The sequence below is a fragment of the Bombina bombina genome, chromosome 7 (assembly GCF_027579735.1).
Source record: "Bombina bombina isolate aBomBom1 chromosome 7, aBomBom1.pri, whole genome shotgun sequence".
Taxonomy (NCBI): Eukaryota; Metazoa; Chordata; class Amphibia; order Anura; family Bombinatoridae; genus Bombina; species Bombina bombina.
The window spans coordinates 118,752,484-118,771,908 of NC_069505.1; the positions used below are offsets into that span (position 1 = coordinate 118,752,484).

Below are 19,425 nucleotides of genomic sequence, written 5' to 3' on the forward strand. Positions count from 1 at the left end.
TTTACATTGTAAAGCCCTTTCAGTACAAGAGGTACACAACGGCTTCTAAACACAGAGTGATTAGTATCCTCAATGTCAGACATGTTGAACAGACTAGCAATAACCACAATAGTCGTTAAAACACTTTATTAATTGATTTAAACAATCTTTTGAAAAATGTGTACTGCGCCTTTAAGAAATAAAAAAAGCGCACAATTTCAATTCAATTGTGCCTAAAATTATTGCACCCTAAGAGCAAAGGGTGAATTTAACCTCTAAAAGACATTTATAGCAAAAAATATATATGATTTGAAAAAATGACCCCTGCACCTTGCCACAGCTCTGCAGGGTACTGCAAAATGACTCGACAACGATCCGGTTAACAGAACACAAGTTTAGGCACAACAGGAGATAATGCCTGCTGCCTTCTCAGTCAGAGTAAACTGCGTGTCAGAGCACGAAAATAGGCCCCGCCCATCATGGATGACGTTCGCATTAGTCTGTACAACCGCATGGGAAGAGGTTAGCAAATAAAGCCATGTGGTCCCCTTAAAAGCACAACAGAAATATTACAGCCATGCTGATTATTTGTATCCCAAATAAAAACCGTTAAAGGGACACTGTACCCAAAATATTTCTTTTGTGATTCAGATTGAGCATGAAATTTTAAGCAACTTTCTAATTTACTCCTATTATCAATTTTTCTTCGTTCTCTTGCTATCATTATTTGAAAAAGAAGGCATCTAAGCTTTTTTTGGTTTCAGTACTCTGGACAGCACTTTTTTATTGGTGGATGAATTTATCCACCAATCAGCAAGGACAACCCAGGTTGTTCACCAAAAATGGGCCGGCATTTAAACTTGCATTCTTGCATTTCAAATAAAGATACCAAGAGAATGAAGAAAATTTGATAATAGTAGTAAATGAGAAAGTTGCTTTAATTGAGGTGCTTAAAAGTAACGGAGTCAAACGCTTTTTCTGCATCAACAGCAAGAATAGCCATGTCTGATCCTCCATACCTCTCCTCTATCCCCCCTCCTGTCTGAGATGCCCTTTCAAAATGTTCCAGAGTAAGAATTACTTCTCTTATTTTTGACGAGGAGTTCCGTCCATTCATAAAACCAGCTTGGTCCGGATGGATCACCTGTGGTAATATTTGCTGAAGTCTAACTGCTAAGATAGAGGTAAGGATCTTATAGTCAGAATTAAGTAAGGCTATTGGTCTATAAGATTCTTTAAGCCTTGGATCCTTCCCTTCCTTAAGAATCAGAGTCGTATGTGAAGCCGAAAATGCAGGTGTAACTGGTTTACCATTCATATAATAATTATTATATAGATTTATTAAGTATGGAATCTGAAATCAAAATAGTCTCCGTATCAGAATCCTCTGTAACTGAATCTGAAATTAACACAGTCTCAGCATCAGAATCCTCCATAACTGGATAGAGGATATCGAAATATGGACTAAAGTAGTGGAAACTAAAATGGCACCTGACACCCCCTATGGCTGGGGCACTCACCACCTCTTATGACCAGACCCCTGCGGACTAGAAAATTTTCTTCGCCACACGGTGGGAATGCGGAAATGGAACAACGGAACGTAGCCACCCCCGAACACAAGTTGAACCGTACAGTCCAAACAAGCGCGCCCAACCAAAAGGCCGGGTCACTTCCAAAGGCCTCAATGTTCCAACCACGAGCCAAGTAAACATTGCACATAAGCAGGTTGAATCACATAAACAGGATTATAAACCCCCCTGTTTAATAACCCCCCTCAGGAGATATTAACCCTAGATTCCAAGATACTAAGAGAGACTCACCGAGACCCTTATGTATAGTTAGACCAGCAAGGTAGTAGCCTCTCGGGTAACATTCACATTACAATACATTGCAAATAAAGTAAAATGAAACTATCTTACCGGAATCTGCACCGCGGAACAGGAACACGGCCCTTCAAGTGTGACTGATATTATCGCCTCCGCCATGGACTTGAGAGAAGAAAGCAGGCAGCGAAATAAGACAACGCTGATTGCTTGGAGAGCTGTTAATATGAGTCGGGATGGTTTGGCAGAAAGAAACTCCCTGCATTTCCGGACTCTAAATTTCATCCAAGCCCTCACTGAGAGACTGACAGGACTACTTAAAACTCCTGTCCCATGCCGAAGAGTACTACCCTCCATAATAGACCAAAACAAACACTTCTCTGTCATCCTCCTGGGACGAAAAGGCAAAAAATAACTGGGGGATGAGGCGAGTGGAAGGAGTATTTAAGCTTTTGGCTGGGTTGTCTTTGCCTCCTCCTGGTGGTCAGGTTCTTATTTTCTAAAAGTAATGAATGCAGCTGTTGACTCTTTCCATTTAAGAAGAAAAAGTTGCTATTTACTTCCACTATCAAATGGTGAACATTCTTTTTATGCATAATGAGAAAGCAAGGGTGAAGGAATGAAGTGGAAGGTGCAGGGTGTGGAAAGAAGAAGAATGCTTTTCCCCCTACAAGCATGGGAAAGTCAGGTTTTTGTGAGGGCTAACAGGTTGAGTGATCATGATAAGCATAGGTCATGAAAAAAAGTGAGCTTGTTGCATACTGAACGTTTAAACACTCTAGTATTGTTGGGTTAAAAGGGACAGTCTAGTCAAAAACAAACTTACATGATTCAGATAGGGCATGTAGTTTTAAACAACTTTCTAATTTACTTTTATCATACATTTTGCTTTGGTCTCTTGGTATTCTTAGTTGATAGCTAAACCTAGGTAGGCTTATATTCAAATTTTTTAGCCCTTGAGGCAGCCTATTATCTGAATGCATTTGGAAATTTTTCAAAACTAGAGGGCGTTAGTTTAAGTGTGCCATATAGATAACATTGTGCTCACGCCCATGGAGTTACCTAGGATTCAGCACTGATTGGCTAAAATGCAAGTTTTTATATTGGGTTAGTGCAAAATTGGGGTTTCTTCCCTACTTTTTTCCTCCATTGACTTCTATGGAGAGAATAGGTTATCATGCACACGATATTACAAGTTTTTATTAAAAAGCTGAACTTATAATACGAGCGTAGTCAGACGCGCTCAAAACGTTTACTTCTAGCACAGTTGGCGTGCGAGCAAAAGCGCTTAATAGCACTCCACTTGTAATCTGGCCCTAGATGTTTAACCACCACAAAGGGGTTAAAAACATTGGTAAAGTTGTGCTCCGGTTCACAAGCAAGTAGTCTCTTGTGATCTGTCCAACTGCCACTCCCAATTCACTCACCAGCCAGGTTTACTAGGAGTGTGCATTTTTTGTTATTAGAAGATGCCAGCAGAATACATGTGCATTTAGTACATCCCTAACGTTAAGAATTTTGCAGAGCTTAAAAAAGGTACATGAAACCTAACATCTTTGTTTCACGATTTAGAAAGAGCACTGGTTTGCAAACCTGTCCTCACGCCTCCCTAAGAAGCCAGATTTTCAGGATTACCTTGGGTGAGAGCAGGTTAATAACCATGTTTACAAATCAGCTGATTAATTCACCTTTCCGGAGGAAAGGTTTGAAAGCCAGTGAGAGAGCATGCCATTTTAAACAACTTTCCAATTTACTTCTATCATCAAATTTGCTTTGTTTACTTGGAATTCTCTGTTGAGCGAGCAGCAGTGCACTACTGGGAACAAACTGAACATATCTTCTGAGCCAATGAAAACAGGCATTTGTGTACAGCCACCAATCAGGAGCTAGCTCCCAGTACTACTCATAAGCCTACATAGGAGGGCTTTTCAACAAATGATACCAATAGAATGAACTAAATTAGAAAAGTTGTTCAAAATTCTATGTTCTGAATTATGAAAGTTTAACCCCTTAAAGACCAGCGACGTACCCTGTACGTTGCTGGTCTTTCTATGGGGGTGTGATTTTTAATAGCGCGGTCTCACAATCCTGCAGGAGGGAGGGAAGGTCTGTCTATAGGTATGTCTCTGTCGTTAAGGGGTTAAGTTTGACTGTCTGTTTAAACAAAAAGTAAAGCTGTGGGCAGTGATGCAAAACTACATACTGTAATGAATTAAGAGTGACATTTTTTGCACATAAAATGTCCTTTTAAATTGATTGTAAACTTGACACGTTTTAAAAGCAGGTCCGGAATCTAAGCAATATTTTACAGGGACTTTAAGCTACATTCTAAAACCCTGTGCTCCAGCCACTCACTTCAAAACTCATTTGAACAACTCTTCAATTGGCGCTCTAGCTACAAAAGTGCCATACGGCTAGGGCACCGATTGTAACAGCTCAAACTGTTAGCTCACCAAAAAAAAAAAACAAAAAAAAAAAAAAGTTTTTAAGTGGGTGGTCAGAGCGCAGGATATAAGAATGGCTAGATTAAAAAGTAAGTAAGTTACAGCACATCTTAATTAGAAGTGATCAATTAAAGTCCCTGCAAAATATTGCTCAAATTCCAGACCCAATTTTAAAACATGTAAAGTTTAGCATCACTTTAATGCACTAGTTTTCAAAGTGTGAGGGGGCTCTAGAGCATATAAAGGGAGGAGCTTCACACTATCGTATGGAAACCAAAAAGCAGCAGCTGCCTGACAAAAAACATAGAAGATTTTTAAGAGCCAATAATAACACTTGATGGAATAAGACAAAGGGCGGGATGTAGGTGGTAGAAAGGCACTTATACACTGCATTGCGCTTGTTGTCTTGATCAGTAAATTTAATGGGACATTATACAATAGATTTTTCTTTGCATAAATCTTTTGTAGATGATCCATTTATATAGCCCATACAGTTGTTTTTTAAATAAATAAAAAAAGTATAGTTTTGCTTATTTTTAAATAACATTGCTCTGTTTTTCAGACTCCTAACAAAGCCCCAAAGTTTTAGGAGAATACCGACGTATACCTACTCCGGCTTGCTCCTATTTGTGTAAAGGTTCTTTTCATATGCAAAGGAAGGGAGGGGGGGGGGTCTTATTTGCCACTTGTAGTGGGTGTTCCAGCTACCTTTTCAACAGAGCTAAACTGAGAGCTTCTAAGTAAGTTTTTAAACAGTTTTATACTGGATTTTTATATCAGTATCTGTGCATCTTATTCTTTATAGTAGTGTCTATTACATGCAGTTATATGAAAATTGGTATATACTGTCCCTTTAACACAGGATTAACAGAGTGCAAGCTAAAAACACTTCAGAGCTGTGTGTGAACCTTGGCTCAGGTGTAACTTAACTAAATTAAAAGTTCAAATAGATTTACAATTTACTTTAAAGAGAAAAAAGTAGCAACTATTAAGGGGGGGGGGGCAGTCTTGCAAATTTCATCACCTCCTAAGAGTCTGAAAACCACTGCTTTAACAAAATTAAAATAATGGAGAGGAAAAAACAAAAATAAAAATGTGAAGAGACCCTGAAGAATGTTAAAAGGGACAGTGTAGTCAAAATAAACTTTCATGATTCAGATAGGGCATGTAATTTTAAACAACTTTCTTATTTACTTTTATCATCAATTTTGCTTTGTTCTCTTGGCATTCTTAGTCGAATGCTAACCGAGGTAGGCTTATATGCTAATTTCTAAGCCTTTGAAGGCCGCCTCTTATCTTAATGCGTTTTGACAGTTTTTCAAAACTAGAGGGTGTTAGTTCATGTGTGCCATATAGATAACATTGCGCTCACGCACGTGGAGTTACCTAGGAGTCAGCACTGACTGGCTAAAATGCACGTCTGTCAAAAGAACTGAAATAAGGTGGCAGTATACAGAGGCTTAGAAACAAGGTAATCACAGAGGTAAAAAGTATATTAACCCCTTAATGACCACAGCACTTTTCCATTTTCTGTCCGTTTGGGACCAAAGCTATTTTTACATTTTTGCGGTGTTTGTGTATAGCTGTAGTTTTCCTCTTACTCATTTACTGTACCCACTCATATTATATACCGTTTTCTCGCTATTAACCCCTTAATGACCGAGGACGTGCAGGGTACGTCCTCAAAAAAAAAGGCAGTTAATGCCTGAGAACGTACCCTGCACGTCCTCGGTGTGGAAAGCAGCTGGAAGCGATCCTGCTCGCTTCCAGCTGCTTTCCGGTTATTGCAGTGATGCCTCGATAAGGAGGCATCCTGCAATAACCATACATGGCCATCCGATGCAGAGAGAGCCACTCTGTGGCCCTCTCTGCACCGGACATCGATGGCCGGTATCGTTGGTGGGTGGGAGCCGACTTGGGAGGCGGGTGGGCGGCCATCGGTGTGCCGTGTGACGTCGGGGGGGGGGCGGGATCGGGGGCGGAGAGTGGCGGGCGGGCGCGTGCACGGGGCGGGAGCGGGTGGAAACCGCTACACTACAGAAATTCAATTAACAGTAAAAAGTTAAAAGGGCGATAATCAAATACAAAAAAACCCACAAAAAGAGATCGTGGAGGGGTGGGGGGTTGGTTTTTGTGTGGGGGGAAGCTACACTACAGAAAAGTTAAAAAAATGCAAAAAAACAACATTTTTTTGTCTAAACTGGGTACTGGCAGACAGCTGCCAGTACCCAAGATGGCACCCATTAAGTTAGAGTGGGAGGGTTATAGAGCTGTTTGGGGGGGATCAGTGAGGTTGGGGGCTAAGGGGGATAGTACACAGCAGCATATGTAAATATGCTTTTAAAAAAACCCACCAAAAAAACAAATATAGCTTTTATTTTAGTACTGGCAGACTTTCTGCCAGTACTTAAGATGGCGGGGACAATTGTGGGGTGGGGGAGGGAAGAGAGCTGTTTGGGAGGGATCAGGGGGTCTGATGTTTACGGTGGGAGGCTGAGCTCTACACTAAATCTAATATTAACCCTGCAAGCTCCCTACAAGCTACCTAATTAACCCCTTCACTGCTAGCCATAATACACGTGTGATGCGCAGCGGCATTTAGCGGCCTTCAAAATACCAAAAAGCAACGCCAAAGCCATATATGTCTGCTATTTCTGAACAAAGGGGATCCCAGAGAAGCATTTACAACCATTTGTGCCATAACTGCACAATCTGTTTGTAAATGATTTCATTGAGAAACCTAAAATTGTGAAAAATTTAACGGTTTTTTTTAATTTGATCGCATTTGGCGGTGAAATGGTGGCATGAAATATACCAAAATGGGCCTAGATCAATACTTGGGGTTGTCTACTACACTACACTAAAGCTAAAATTACCCCAAAAAACTCCCTACATGCTCCCTAATTAACCCCTTCACTGCTGGGCATAATACACGTGTGTTGCGCAGTGGCATTTAGTGGCATTCTAATTACCAAAAAGCAACACCAAAGCCATATAAGTATGCTATTTCTGAACAAAGGAGATCCCAGAGAAGAATTTACAACCATTTGTGACATAATTGCACAAGCTGTTTGTAAATAATTTCAGTGAGAAACCTAAAGTTTGTGAAAAAATGTGTGAAAAAGTGAACATTTTTTTTATTTGATCGCATTTGGCGGTGAAATGGTGGCCTGAAATATACCAAAATGGGCTTAGATCAATACTTTGGGTTGTCTACTAAAAAAAAATATATACATGTCAATGGATATTCAGAGATTCCTGAAAGATATCAGTGTTCTAATGTAACTAGCGCTAATTTTGAAAAAAAAATGGTTTGGAAATAGCAATGTGCTACTTGTATTTATTGCCCTATAACTTGCAAAAAAAGCAAAGAACATGTAAACATTGGGTATTTCTAAAATCAGGACAATATTTAGAAACTATTTAGCATAGGTGTTTTTTGGTGGTTGTAGATATGTAACAGATTTTGGGGGTCAAAGTTAGAAAAATTGGGGTTTTTTTCAATTTTTCCTCATATTTTATAAAAAATTTTATAGTAAATTATAAGATATGATGAAAATAATGGTATCTTTAGAAAGTCCATTTAATGGCGAGAAAAACGGTATATAATATGTGTGGGTACAGTAAATGAGTAAGATGAAAATTACAGCTAAACACAAACACCGCAAAAATGGAAAAATAGCCTTGGTCCCAAACGGACAGAAAATGGAAAAGTGCTGTGGTCATTAAGGGGTTAAATGGAATTTCTAAAGATACCATTATTTTCATCATATCTTATAATTTACTATAAAAATATATATATATATATATATATATATAAAAAGAGGAAAAATGGAAAAACAACACTTTTTCTAACTTTGACCCCCAAAATCTGTTACACATCTACAACCACCAAAAAACACCCATGCTAAATAGTTTCTAAATTTTGTCCTGAGTTTAGAAATACCCAATGTTTACATGTTCTTTGCTTTTTTTGCAAGTTATAGGGCAATAAATACAAGTAGGAATCCCTGATAATCCGTTGACATGTATATAATTTTTTTTAGTAGACATCCCAAAGTATTGATCTAGGCCCATTTTGGTATATTTAATGCCACCATTTCACAGCCAAATGAGATCAAATAAAAAAAAAAATTGTTCACTTTTTAAATTTTTTTCACAAACTTTAGGTTTCTCACTGAAATTATTTGCAAACAGCTTGTGCAATTATGGCACAAATCATTGTAAAAGCTTCTCTGGGATCCCCTTTGTTCAGAAATAGCAGATATATGGCTTTGGTGTTGCTTTTTGGTAATTAGAAGGCCGCTAAATGCCACTGCGCACCACACATGTATTATGCCCAGCAGTGAAGGACTTAATTAGGGAGCTTGTAGGGTTAATTTTAGCTTTAGTGTAGTAGACAACCCAAAGTATTGATCTAGGCCCATTTTTGGTATAATTTCATGCCACCATTTCCCCGCCAAATGCGGTCAAATTTAAAAAAAAAAAAAAAAAAAGTTCACTTTTTCACAAACTTTAGGTTTCTCACTGAAATTATTTACAAACAGCTTGTGCAATTATGGCACAAATGGTTGTAAATGCTTCTCTGGGGTCCCCTTTGTTCAGAAATAGCAGACATATATGGCTTTGGCGTTGCTTTTTGGTAATTAGAAGGCCACTAAATGCCGCTGCGCATCACATGTGTATTATGTCTAGCAGTGAAGGGGTTAATTAGGTAGCTTGTAGGGAGCTTGCAGGGTTAATTTTAGCTTTAGTGTAGAGATCAGCCTCCCACCCGACACATCAGACCCCCTGATCCCTCCCAAACAGTGCTCTTCCCTCCCCCACCCCACAATAGTCCCCGCCATCTTAAAAAGGGACACTGAACCCAATTTTTTTCTTTTGTGATTCAGATAGAGCATGACATTTTAAGCAACTTTGTAATTTACTCCTATTATCAAATGTTCCTTATTCTCTTGGTATCTTTATTTGAAATGCAAGAATGTAAGTTTAGATGCCGGCCCATTTTTGGTGAACAACCTAGGTTGTCCTTGCTAATTGGTGGATAAGTTAATCCACCAATTAAAAACTGCTGTCCTGAGTGCTGAACCAAGAAAAAAACTTAGATGCCTTCTTTTTTATATAAAGATAGCAAGAGAACGAAGAAACATTGATAATGGGAGTCAATTAAAAAAAAAAAAAAAGAACGAAGAAACATTGATAATGGGAGTCAATTAGAAAGTTGCTAAAAATTGCATGCTCTATCTGAATCACAAAAGAAAAATGTTGGGTTCAGTGTCCCTTTCAGTACTGGCAGAAAGTCTGGCAGTACTAAAAAAAAAAAAGTTATCTTAATTTTTTATATATTTTTTAGCATATTTACATATGCTGATGTGTAGGATCCCCCTTAGCCGCCAACCTCCCTGATCCCCCCCACAAACAGCTCTCTAACCCTCCCCCTCTACCTTACTGGGAGCCATTTTGGGTACTGGCAGCTGTCTGCCAGTACCCAGTTTCCCCACAAAAAAATGCTTTTTTTCCCCCTTTTTATTTTTCCTTTTCTGTAGTGTAACTTCCCCCCCAAAGAACAACCCCCCTCCATCTCCCAGATCCCTTAGATTTTCTTTTTAAATTATATATTTTACCCCACTTTTCTTGAACATTTATTTCTGTAGTGTAGCCATTCCCACCCGCTTCCACGCCGTGCACACGCCCGCCCCCCCCCCCCATGATTCTGCCCCACCTCCACATCACACGGCCCATCGATGGCCGCCCACCCGCCTCCCAGACTGGCTCCCACCCACCAATAATACCGGCCATCGATGTCCGGCGCAGAGAGGGCCCAAGGGGGGTTATTGCAGGATGCCTCGATATCGGATGACCAAGGGGGGGTTATTGCAGAATGCCTCGATAGAGGCATCACTGCAATAACCGGAAAGCCGCTTTCCAAGAACAAGGACGTACGCCATACGTCCTCGGTCATTAACTATTTTTTTTTATTTTTTTTTGAGGACGTATGGCGTACGTCCTTGGTCGTTAAGTGGTTAATATAACTGTTGGTTATGCAAAACTGGGGAATGAGTAATAAAAGGGATTATCTATCTTTTGAAACAATACAAATTCTGGTACAGACTGTCCATTATGCATAAACGAAGAATTTCTCTCCTCTCACAAACTCTTTTCCTTCTCTTTTTCTTCTTACCCTCATAGATACTTCATATAATATGTAAATAGACAAAAAAAAAAGGGTATTCTTAATATATTCTATGTTTTTGGAAAAATTGTACTGGCTTTGTTGTTTCATAAAGGAGCTGCTTCTCCCAACTATATTGTAAATCATTCTTTGCTTTTTCAAATAAAGTCGGTATTTAAAAAAAAAAAAAAAAAAAAAAAAAAAAAAAGAAACACCTAAGAATTTCTAGCTAAGCATACCAAGATCCATGTTCTTGTCCACGTCCACTGTCTCATAGTCCATCTCGCGAAGCAAGAAGCTAATAGCCTGGATGGGATTTCTAATGTCCTGCAGTTTATTGTGAATATCCTCCATAACATTTTCACTGAGGGGGAAAAAAACAAACAAAAAACCAATTACATAAGTAAACAATTTAGATTTTACATTTATTGGAATCATTGCCTGTATTGTAGCTCTCTCTAAAGCGACAATATAGTGATATTTCAAACATTAATTTACTGTTCTGAAGCGGACAGGCTTGTTAAGTGTAAAAGTGGTTCTGTTTTGTAATAAGCTGCTCTAAAACGGATACAGCCACCTCTTAGAGAAAGGGGAGGAGAAAGGGATAATTTATCTTCAGCTCAGCTTCCAGTACCATCTTATATTTTGGGATGGGGAGACAGTAAATTCATTTTCATTCAAAAAGAAAAAAAAGGCACATAGGCACACAAAAATGCCCTGTCCTGCTTATAAACGAGTGTTTACACTAATCTCAAAATTAGAGGAAAATCAATGCAAAACTTATACCAACATAAATTCTGCCAGGCAGCTTGGGAGATCCCATACAACTGTATTGATGGATTAGTCCAGAGTCATGAAAACAAAATAGATTTGAAAAAAGGAAAAAAAAAAGTTAGTTTCCTTTAACCAAACCAAAAAATGTAAATTAAAAAAATGCTGTAATACAGCAAAATCTAATGCAATTCGATAACTCATAAATAAAAATATTCAGTCTAGAAATGTATAATTATTAATTAAAAATAAAAGCATCCCAGTCTATTCCGTGCCAGATACCTGCCTTACAAATAGTGTTGCTCTTATTAGCAACCAAACATTTTTTAGATTACATTGCTTGAAGCAGAAAAATGAAAGGGACAATTTACTCAAGCAAGCAGATAGGATTCATTGTATTCAAATATTCTACATGATGAGCTTTTCAAATGTGCTGAGCTCTACCACAACCCCCACATCCATTGGGAGGTTAATTTTCACTGCTGTGTCTGGTTTACTTAGCCAGAACTGGTGTAAGTTAGGTATTTTGAAAAAAGGAAATTTATGCTTACCTGATCAATTTATTTCTTTTACGATATGACGAGTCCACGGATTTCATCCTTACTTATGGGATATCACCTCCTGGTCAGCAGGAGGCGGCAAAGAGAACCACAGCAGAGCTGTATATATAGCTCCTCCCTTCCCTCCCACTCCAGTCATTTGACCGAAGTTAGGAAGAGAAAGGAAAAGCCAAGGTGCAGAGGTGACTGAAGTTTAACAAAAATAAAAGACCTGTCTTAGAAAATAACAGGGTGGGCCGTGAACTCGTCATATCGTAAAAGAAATAAATTTATCAGGTGAGCATAAAAATCCTTTTCTTTTACAAGATATGACGAGTCATCGGATTTCATCCTTACTTTTGGGATACAATACCAAAGCTATAGGACACAGATGAAAGGGAGGGAGAAGACAGGAACCTAAACAAAAAGGCACCACTGTTAGAAGAACCTTTCTCCCAGAAACAGCCTCGGACGAGACAAAAAGTATCAAATTTGGAAAATTTGGAAAAAGTGTGAAGAGACAACCAAGTTGCAGCCTTGCAAAGCTGTTCAACAGAAGCATCAATTTTAAATGCCCAAGAGGAAGCCACAGCCCTAGTAGAAAGAGACTAAATTCTCTCAGGAGGCTGCTGTCCAGCAGTCTCATATCCAAAACAGATGATACTCTTCAGCCAAAAAGAAAAAAAGAGGTGGCCGTAACTTTCTGGCCCCTACATTTTCCAGAAAGAAACCACAAATAACGAAGATGATTGACGAAATTCTTTAGTCGCCTGCAAGTAAAAGCTTCAGGGCACGGACCACGTCCAAATTATGTAATAGACGCTCCTTCATAGAAGAAGGGATTAGGACACAATTAAGGAAACAATTTCCTGATTAATATTTTTGTTGGAAACAACCTTAGGAAGAAAACCAGGTTTGGTACGTAACACTACCTTATCTGAATGAAAAAAATAAGGTAAGGTGAATCACATTGTAATGCCGAAAGCTCAGAAACTCTGCGAGCAGAAGAAATAGCAAAAATAAAAAAACTTTCCAAGATAATTTAAAATCTATGGAATGCATAGGTTCAAACGGAACCCCTTGAAGAACCTTAAGAACTAAATTCAAACTCCAAGGAGGAGCAATAGGTCTAAACACAGGCCTGAATCTAGTCAGAGCCTGACAAAAAGATTGAACATCCGCAATATCTGCCAGACGTTTGTGTAGCAAAATAGATAAAGCAAAAATCTGTCCCTTTAAGGAACTTGCCGATAACCCTTTCTCCAATCCTTCTTGGAGAACAGATAAAATCCTATGAATCCTAATCTTACTCCATGAGTAGCCCTTGGATTCGCACCAACAAGATATTTACGCCATATTTTATGGTAAATCTTCTTTAGTAACAGGCTTACTTGCCTGGATCAAGATATTAATGACCTAATCAGAGAAACCCCGCTTAGATAAAATCAAGCGTTCAATCTCCAAGCAGTCAGCTGCAGAGAAATTAGATTCGGATGATGGAAGGGTCCCTGAATGAGAAGGTCCTGCCTCAATGGAAGCTTCCACGGCGGTAGAGAGGACATGTCCACCAGATCGGCATACTAAGTCCTGCGAGGCCACGCAGGAGCAATGAGAATCACCAAAGCTCTCTCCTGTTCGACTCGAGCAATCACCCGGGAAAGGAGAGCAAACGGCAGAAACCCATAAGCTAGGTTGAACCACAAAGGCCCTGCCAAGGCAACTATCATTTCAGCCTGAGGATCCCTTGACCTGGATCCATATCTCGGGAGCTTGGCATACTGACAAGATGCCATAAGATCCAGCTCCGGTCTGCCCCATCTGAGAATCAGGTTGGCAAAAACCTACGGATGGAGATCCTATTCCCCCGGATGAAACATCCGTCTGCTCAAGAAATCCGCCTCCCCATCGTCTACTCCCGGGATGTGGATCGCTGACAGGTAACAAGAACGGGACTCCGCCCATCGGACAAATTTAGGTACTTCTGACATCGCTAGGGAACTTCTTGTCCCCCCCTGATTATTGATGTAAGTCACAAATTATATTGTCTGACTGTAGCTCGAGAAATGTGGCTGCGGCGAATCAAAGCCAGGCCAGAAGCACATTGAGACTCACTCTCAGCTCCAGAATGTTTATAGGAAAAAACAGACTCCGACTGAGTCCAAAGTCCCTGAGCCCTCAGGGAGTTCCCCAGAAGACTGGCATCTGTTGTCACAATATCCCAACCGGCCTGAAAAAGCAGGTTCCCCGGGAGAGATGATCCAAAGACAACCACCACTGAAGAAAATCCCTTGTCTCCTGATCTAGAGGTATCAGAGTAGAGAGGTCTGTATAATCCCCATTCCATTGCCTGAGAATGCGTAGCTATAGAGGACTGAGATGGAACCGAGCAAAAAGGATGATATCCAGTGTCGCAACCATCAGCCCAATTACCTCCAATACATTGAGCCACCGAAAACCGGAGAGAGGACTGAAGGGCACAACAGGAAAGTAAATTTGTTTTCCTGACCTCCGTCAGAAAAATCGTCATCAATAGGGAATATATTATGGTCCCTAGAAAGGTTACCCTTGTACTTGGAAACAAGGAGCCCCCTTTTTTTTTTATGTATATTTTCCACCCATGAGTACACAGGAAGGAGAATACCAGGATGGTATGGGATCTGGCTTGTTTGAAATTATGGCGCTTGAATAGAATATCGTCCAGAGACGGCGACACTCCAATGCCCTGTGGTCGAAGAACCGCCAGAAGAGATCCCAGCACCTTTGCAAATATTATTGTAACAGTGGCCAGGCCAAAAGGTAATTCCAGAAACTGAAAGCGTTTGCTAAAAATGTAAACCTTAGAAACTTGTAATGGTCCCTGAGAATGGGAACATGTAAGCATGCGTCCTTTAGGTCCACTGTGGTCATGAACTGACCCTCTTGAATCAGTGATAGCATGGAACATATAGTTTCCATCTTAAGGACGGACCTCTAGAAATTAGGTTAGACTCTAGATGTCCAAGATTGGTCTGAAGGTTCCCTCTTCTATGGGAACCACCAATAGATCTGAGTAAAAACCCTGACCCTGTGCTGGAACAGGAACGATTACTCCACGCAACGTAAGAACGCCTCTCCAGTATCTGATCTGCAGATAATCTAGAAGGAAGGAACCTGCCGATAGGGGGAAAATATTTGAATTCCAATTTGTACCCCTGGGACACTATTTCTAAAGCCCAGGGATCCTTGTCCTCTGATCGGGGTCATGCACTTCATGCAGACTTAGTTCTAATTTCAGGCTTCTTGTTTTGCATGGACTACCAAGAAAGTTGGGCCTCCATGCAGGCTTAGGTTATTGCTGCTTAGCGGAGAAAAAAGGGAAACAAATCCAGTAGAATTCCAAAAGAATTCATTGTATGTATGAATGTATTGGGTACTTGTAAAGCGCAACTAATCACCCGTAAGGGTCTCAAAACGTAGCTCATTTCTATCAGCCTCAGAAGGATGAAAGGCTGAATAGACCTCACCGAGGACGAGTTCAGCCACAGTGTCTTAGCCTGCTGAGCGATCTGTCCGGCTCCCGAAAACATCTTATCCTGCGGGAGAAGATGGGCTGTTTAGAATACACATCCACGACCAAAGGCCGTAGTCATAAGGCCCTGCGGGCTAGAACCGAACTCCCATTTGTTAGCCAAATACCTGTAAATAAGCGCCTGTAAGAAAGGCATTAGCAAGTTTCATAGCCTTTATCTTGTCTTGTATCTCCCCCCGAGGGAGTCACAGAGTGAAGCCCCAGTGTCTTAGCAGTTGTCAAGCTACCTGACCGGCTATACGCATTTATGTGAGTTTTGAGACCATTCCACAAAAAACTCTGCACTGTCTGTTGAAAGTAAAAAAAAAAAAAAAAAAAAAAAAGTGTATGTCTTTTCGTCATGCAGAACCAGACCAATATAAATAGCAAGACAGCTGTAACTAGCCATTGCTAAGGAAATCCAAGCAATATCTATGCAAGGAACTGCAGAGCACTGCCTGCAGGTGAGCAATAACTGCAGACACTATTTAGAAAATGTGTAAAAGATTGCCCGGTATCACTGGACTTCTAACAGTCACATTAGAAGGTGTAAATAAAAATAAAAGGCAACTCAAGCAAATATGTTATTACCACTTTAAGTTTTAAAAAGGATAACATTTTTCTCTACATAAATCTGCAGAAATAAAAGGAGTGAAATATTACAACCTCCTTTGTCAGTGACAGAAAGTAGTGAAGTACCATGTTAATCTTGCTGGAATGGACAGTGCTATGAACAGTAAAGCAACCTAGACATAAGCTGCAAGGAACTGCAGAGTACCGCATGTGGGAAAAAGAAAAAAATCTTTATTTCAAGTGCAAGTACCAAACTGTGTTATACAGAAAACAGTGGAATGTAAAATCTTTATTTCATGTGTACACTTCTTTTGTCAAGTATGTAACAAGTAAAAGAAACCCAACGAAAATCGGTACTGTCCCTTTAAGTGAAAAGGGACGATATTTTATGCACCATCATTCCATTCCAAGTCACAATGAATGAAAAACACTGACTCTTTAACAATAGCGACACCCCATATTTGAGCCATTTTACAGTAAAAAAAACATAATTTATGCTTACCTGATAAATTCCTTTCTTCTGTTGTGTGATCAGTCCACGGGTCATCATTACTTCTGGGATATAACTCCTCCCCAACAGGAAATGCAAGAGGATTCACCCAGCAGAGCTGCACATAGCTCCTCCCCTCTACGTCAGTCCCAGTCATTCGACCAAGAATCAACGAGAAAGGAGTAACCAAGGGTGAAGTGGTGACTGGAGTATAATTTAAAAGATATTTACCTGCCTTAAAACAGGGCGGGCCGTGGACTGATCACACAACAGAAGAAAGGAATTTATCAGGTAAGCATAAATTATGTTTTCTTCTGTTATGTGTGATCAGTCCACGGGTCATCATTACTTCTGGGATACCAATACCAAAGCAAAAGTACACGGATGACGGGAGGGATAGGCAGGCTCATTATACAGAAGGAACCACTGCCTGAAGAACCTTTCTCCCAAAAATAGCCTCCGAAGAAGCAAAAGTGTCAAATTTGTAAAATTTGGAAAAAGTATGAAGCGAAGACCAAGTTGCAGTCTTGCAAATCTGTTCAACAGAGGCCTCATTCTTAAAGGCCCAAGTGGAAGCCACAGCTCTAGTGGAGTGAGCTGTAATTCTTTCAGGAGGCTGCTGTCCAGCAGTCTCATAGGCTAAACGTATTATGCTACGAAGCCAAAAAGAGAGAGAGGTAGCAGAAGCTTTTTGACCTCTCCTCTGTCCAGAATAAACGACAAACAGGGAAGAAGTTTGGCGAAAATCTTTAGTTGCCTGCAAGTAGAACTTGAGGGCACGAACTACATCCAGATTGTGTAGAAGACGTTCCTTCTTTGAAGAAGGATTTGGACACAAGGATGGAACAACAATCTCTTGATTGATATTCCTGTTAGTGACTACCTTAGGTAAGAACCCAGGTTTAGTACGCAGAACTACCTTGTCTGAGTGAAAAATCAGATAAGGAGAATCACAATGTAAGGCTGATAACTCAGAGACTCTTCGAGCCGAGGAAATAGCCATTAAAAACAGAACTTTCCAAGATAACAATTTTATATCAATGGAATGAAGGGGTTCAAACGGAACACCCTGTAAAACGTTAAGAACTAAGTTTAAACTCCATGGCGGAGCAACAGCTTTAAACACAGGCTTGATCCTAGCTAAAGCCTGACAAAAGGCCTGGACGTCTGGATTTTCTGACAGACGCCTGTGTAACAAGATGGACAGAGCTGAAATCTGTCCCTTTAATGAACTAGCTGATAGACCCTTTTCTAAACCTTCTTGTAGAAAGGACAATATCCTAGCGATCCTAACCTTACTCCAAGAGTAACCTTTGGATTCGCACCAGTATAGGTATTTACGCCATATTTTATGGTAAATCCTTCTGGTAACAGGCTTCCTAGCCTGTATCAGGGTATCAATAACCGACTCAGAAAAACCACGTTTTGATAAAATCAAGCGTTCAATTTCCAAGCAGTCAGCTTCAGAGAAGTTAGATTTTGATGTTTGAATGGACCCTGTATCAGAAGGTCCTGTCTTAGAGGTAGAGACCAAGGCGGACAGGATGACATGTCCACTAGATCTGCATACCAAGTCCTGCGTGGCCATGCAGGCGCTATTAGAATCACTGATGCTCTCTCCTGTTTGATTTTGGCAATCAATCGAGGAAGCAGCGGGAAGGGTGGGAACACATAAGCCATCCCGAAGTTCCAAGGTGCTGTCAAAGCATCTATCAGAACCGCTCCCGGATCCCTGGATCTGGACCCGTAGAGAGGAAGTTTGGCGTTCTGGCGAGACGCCATGAGATCTATCTCTGGTTTGCCCCAACGTCGAAGTATTTGGGCAAAGACCTCCGGATGAAGTTCCCACTCCCCCGGATGAAAAGTCTGGCGACTCAAGAAATCCGCCTCCCAGTTCTCCACTCCCGGGATGTGGATTGCTGATAGGTGGCAAGAGTGAGACTCTGCCCAGCGAATTATCTTTGATACTTCCATCATTGCTAGGGAGCTTCTTGTCCCTCCCTGATGGTTGATGTAAGCTACAGTCGTGATGTTGTCCGACTGAAACCTGATGAACCCCCGAGTTGTTAATTGGGGCCAAACCAGAAGGGCATTGAGAACTGCTCTCAATTCCAGGATGTTTATTGGAAGGAGACTCTCCTCCTGATTCCATAGTCCCTGAGCCTTCAGAGAATTCCAGACAGCGCCCCAACCTAGTAGGCTGGCGTCTGTTGTTACAATTGTCCAGTCTGGCCTGCTGAATGGCATCCCCCTGGACAGGTGTGGCCGATAAAGCCACCATAGAAGAGAATTTCTGGTCTCTTGATTCAGATTCAGAGTAGGGGACAAATCTGAGTAATCCCCATTCCACTGACTTAGCATGCACAATTGCAGCGGTCTGAGGTGTAGGCGTGCAAAAGGTACTATGTCCATTGCCGCTACCATTAAGCCGATCACCTCCATGCATTGAGCTACTGACGGGTGTTGAATGGAATGAAGGACACGGCATGCATTTTGAAGTTTTGTTAACCTGTCTTCTGTCAGGTAAATCTTCATTTCTACAGAATCTATAAGAGTCCCCAAGAATGGAACTCTTGTGAGAGGAAAAAGAGAACTCTTCTTTTCGTTCACTTTCCATCCATGCGACCTTAGAAATGCCAGAACTAACTCTGTATGAGACTTGGCAGTTTGAAAGCTTGAAGCTTGTATTAGAATGTCGTCTAGGTACGGAGCTACCGAAATCCCTCGCGGTCTTAGTACCGCCAAAAGGGCACCCAGAACCTTTGTGAAGATTCTTGGAGCCGTAGCCAATCCGAATGGAAGAGCTACAAACTGGTAGTGCCTGTCTAAGAAGGCAAACCTCAGATACCGGTGATGATCTTTGTGAATCGGTATGTGAAGGTAAGCATCTTTTAAATCCACTGTGGTCATGTACTGACCCTTTTGGATCATGGGTAAGATTGTCCGAATAGTTTCCATTTTGAACGATGGAACTCTTAGGAATTTGTTTAGAATCTTTAAATCTAAGATTGGCCTGAAAGTTCCCTCTTTTTTGGGAACCACAAACAGGTTTGAGTAGAACCCTTGTCCTTGTTCCGACCGCGGAAC

General features: G+C 40.7%; 1 protein-coding gene across 1 annotated transcript in view; it reads right to left on the reverse strand.

Annotated features, from left to right (window-relative positions):
• Positions 1-19,425, reverse strand: part of NUP160 (nucleoporin 160) — a gene marked incomplete in the record, with an annotated part of 310,239 nt that overhangs the window by 250,866 nt on the left and 39,948 nt on the right. The window contains 1 exon segment of the mRNA XM_053689299.1: positions 10,658-10,782. Coding sequence (XP_053545274.1) covers positions 10,658-10,782 — 125 coding nt within the window.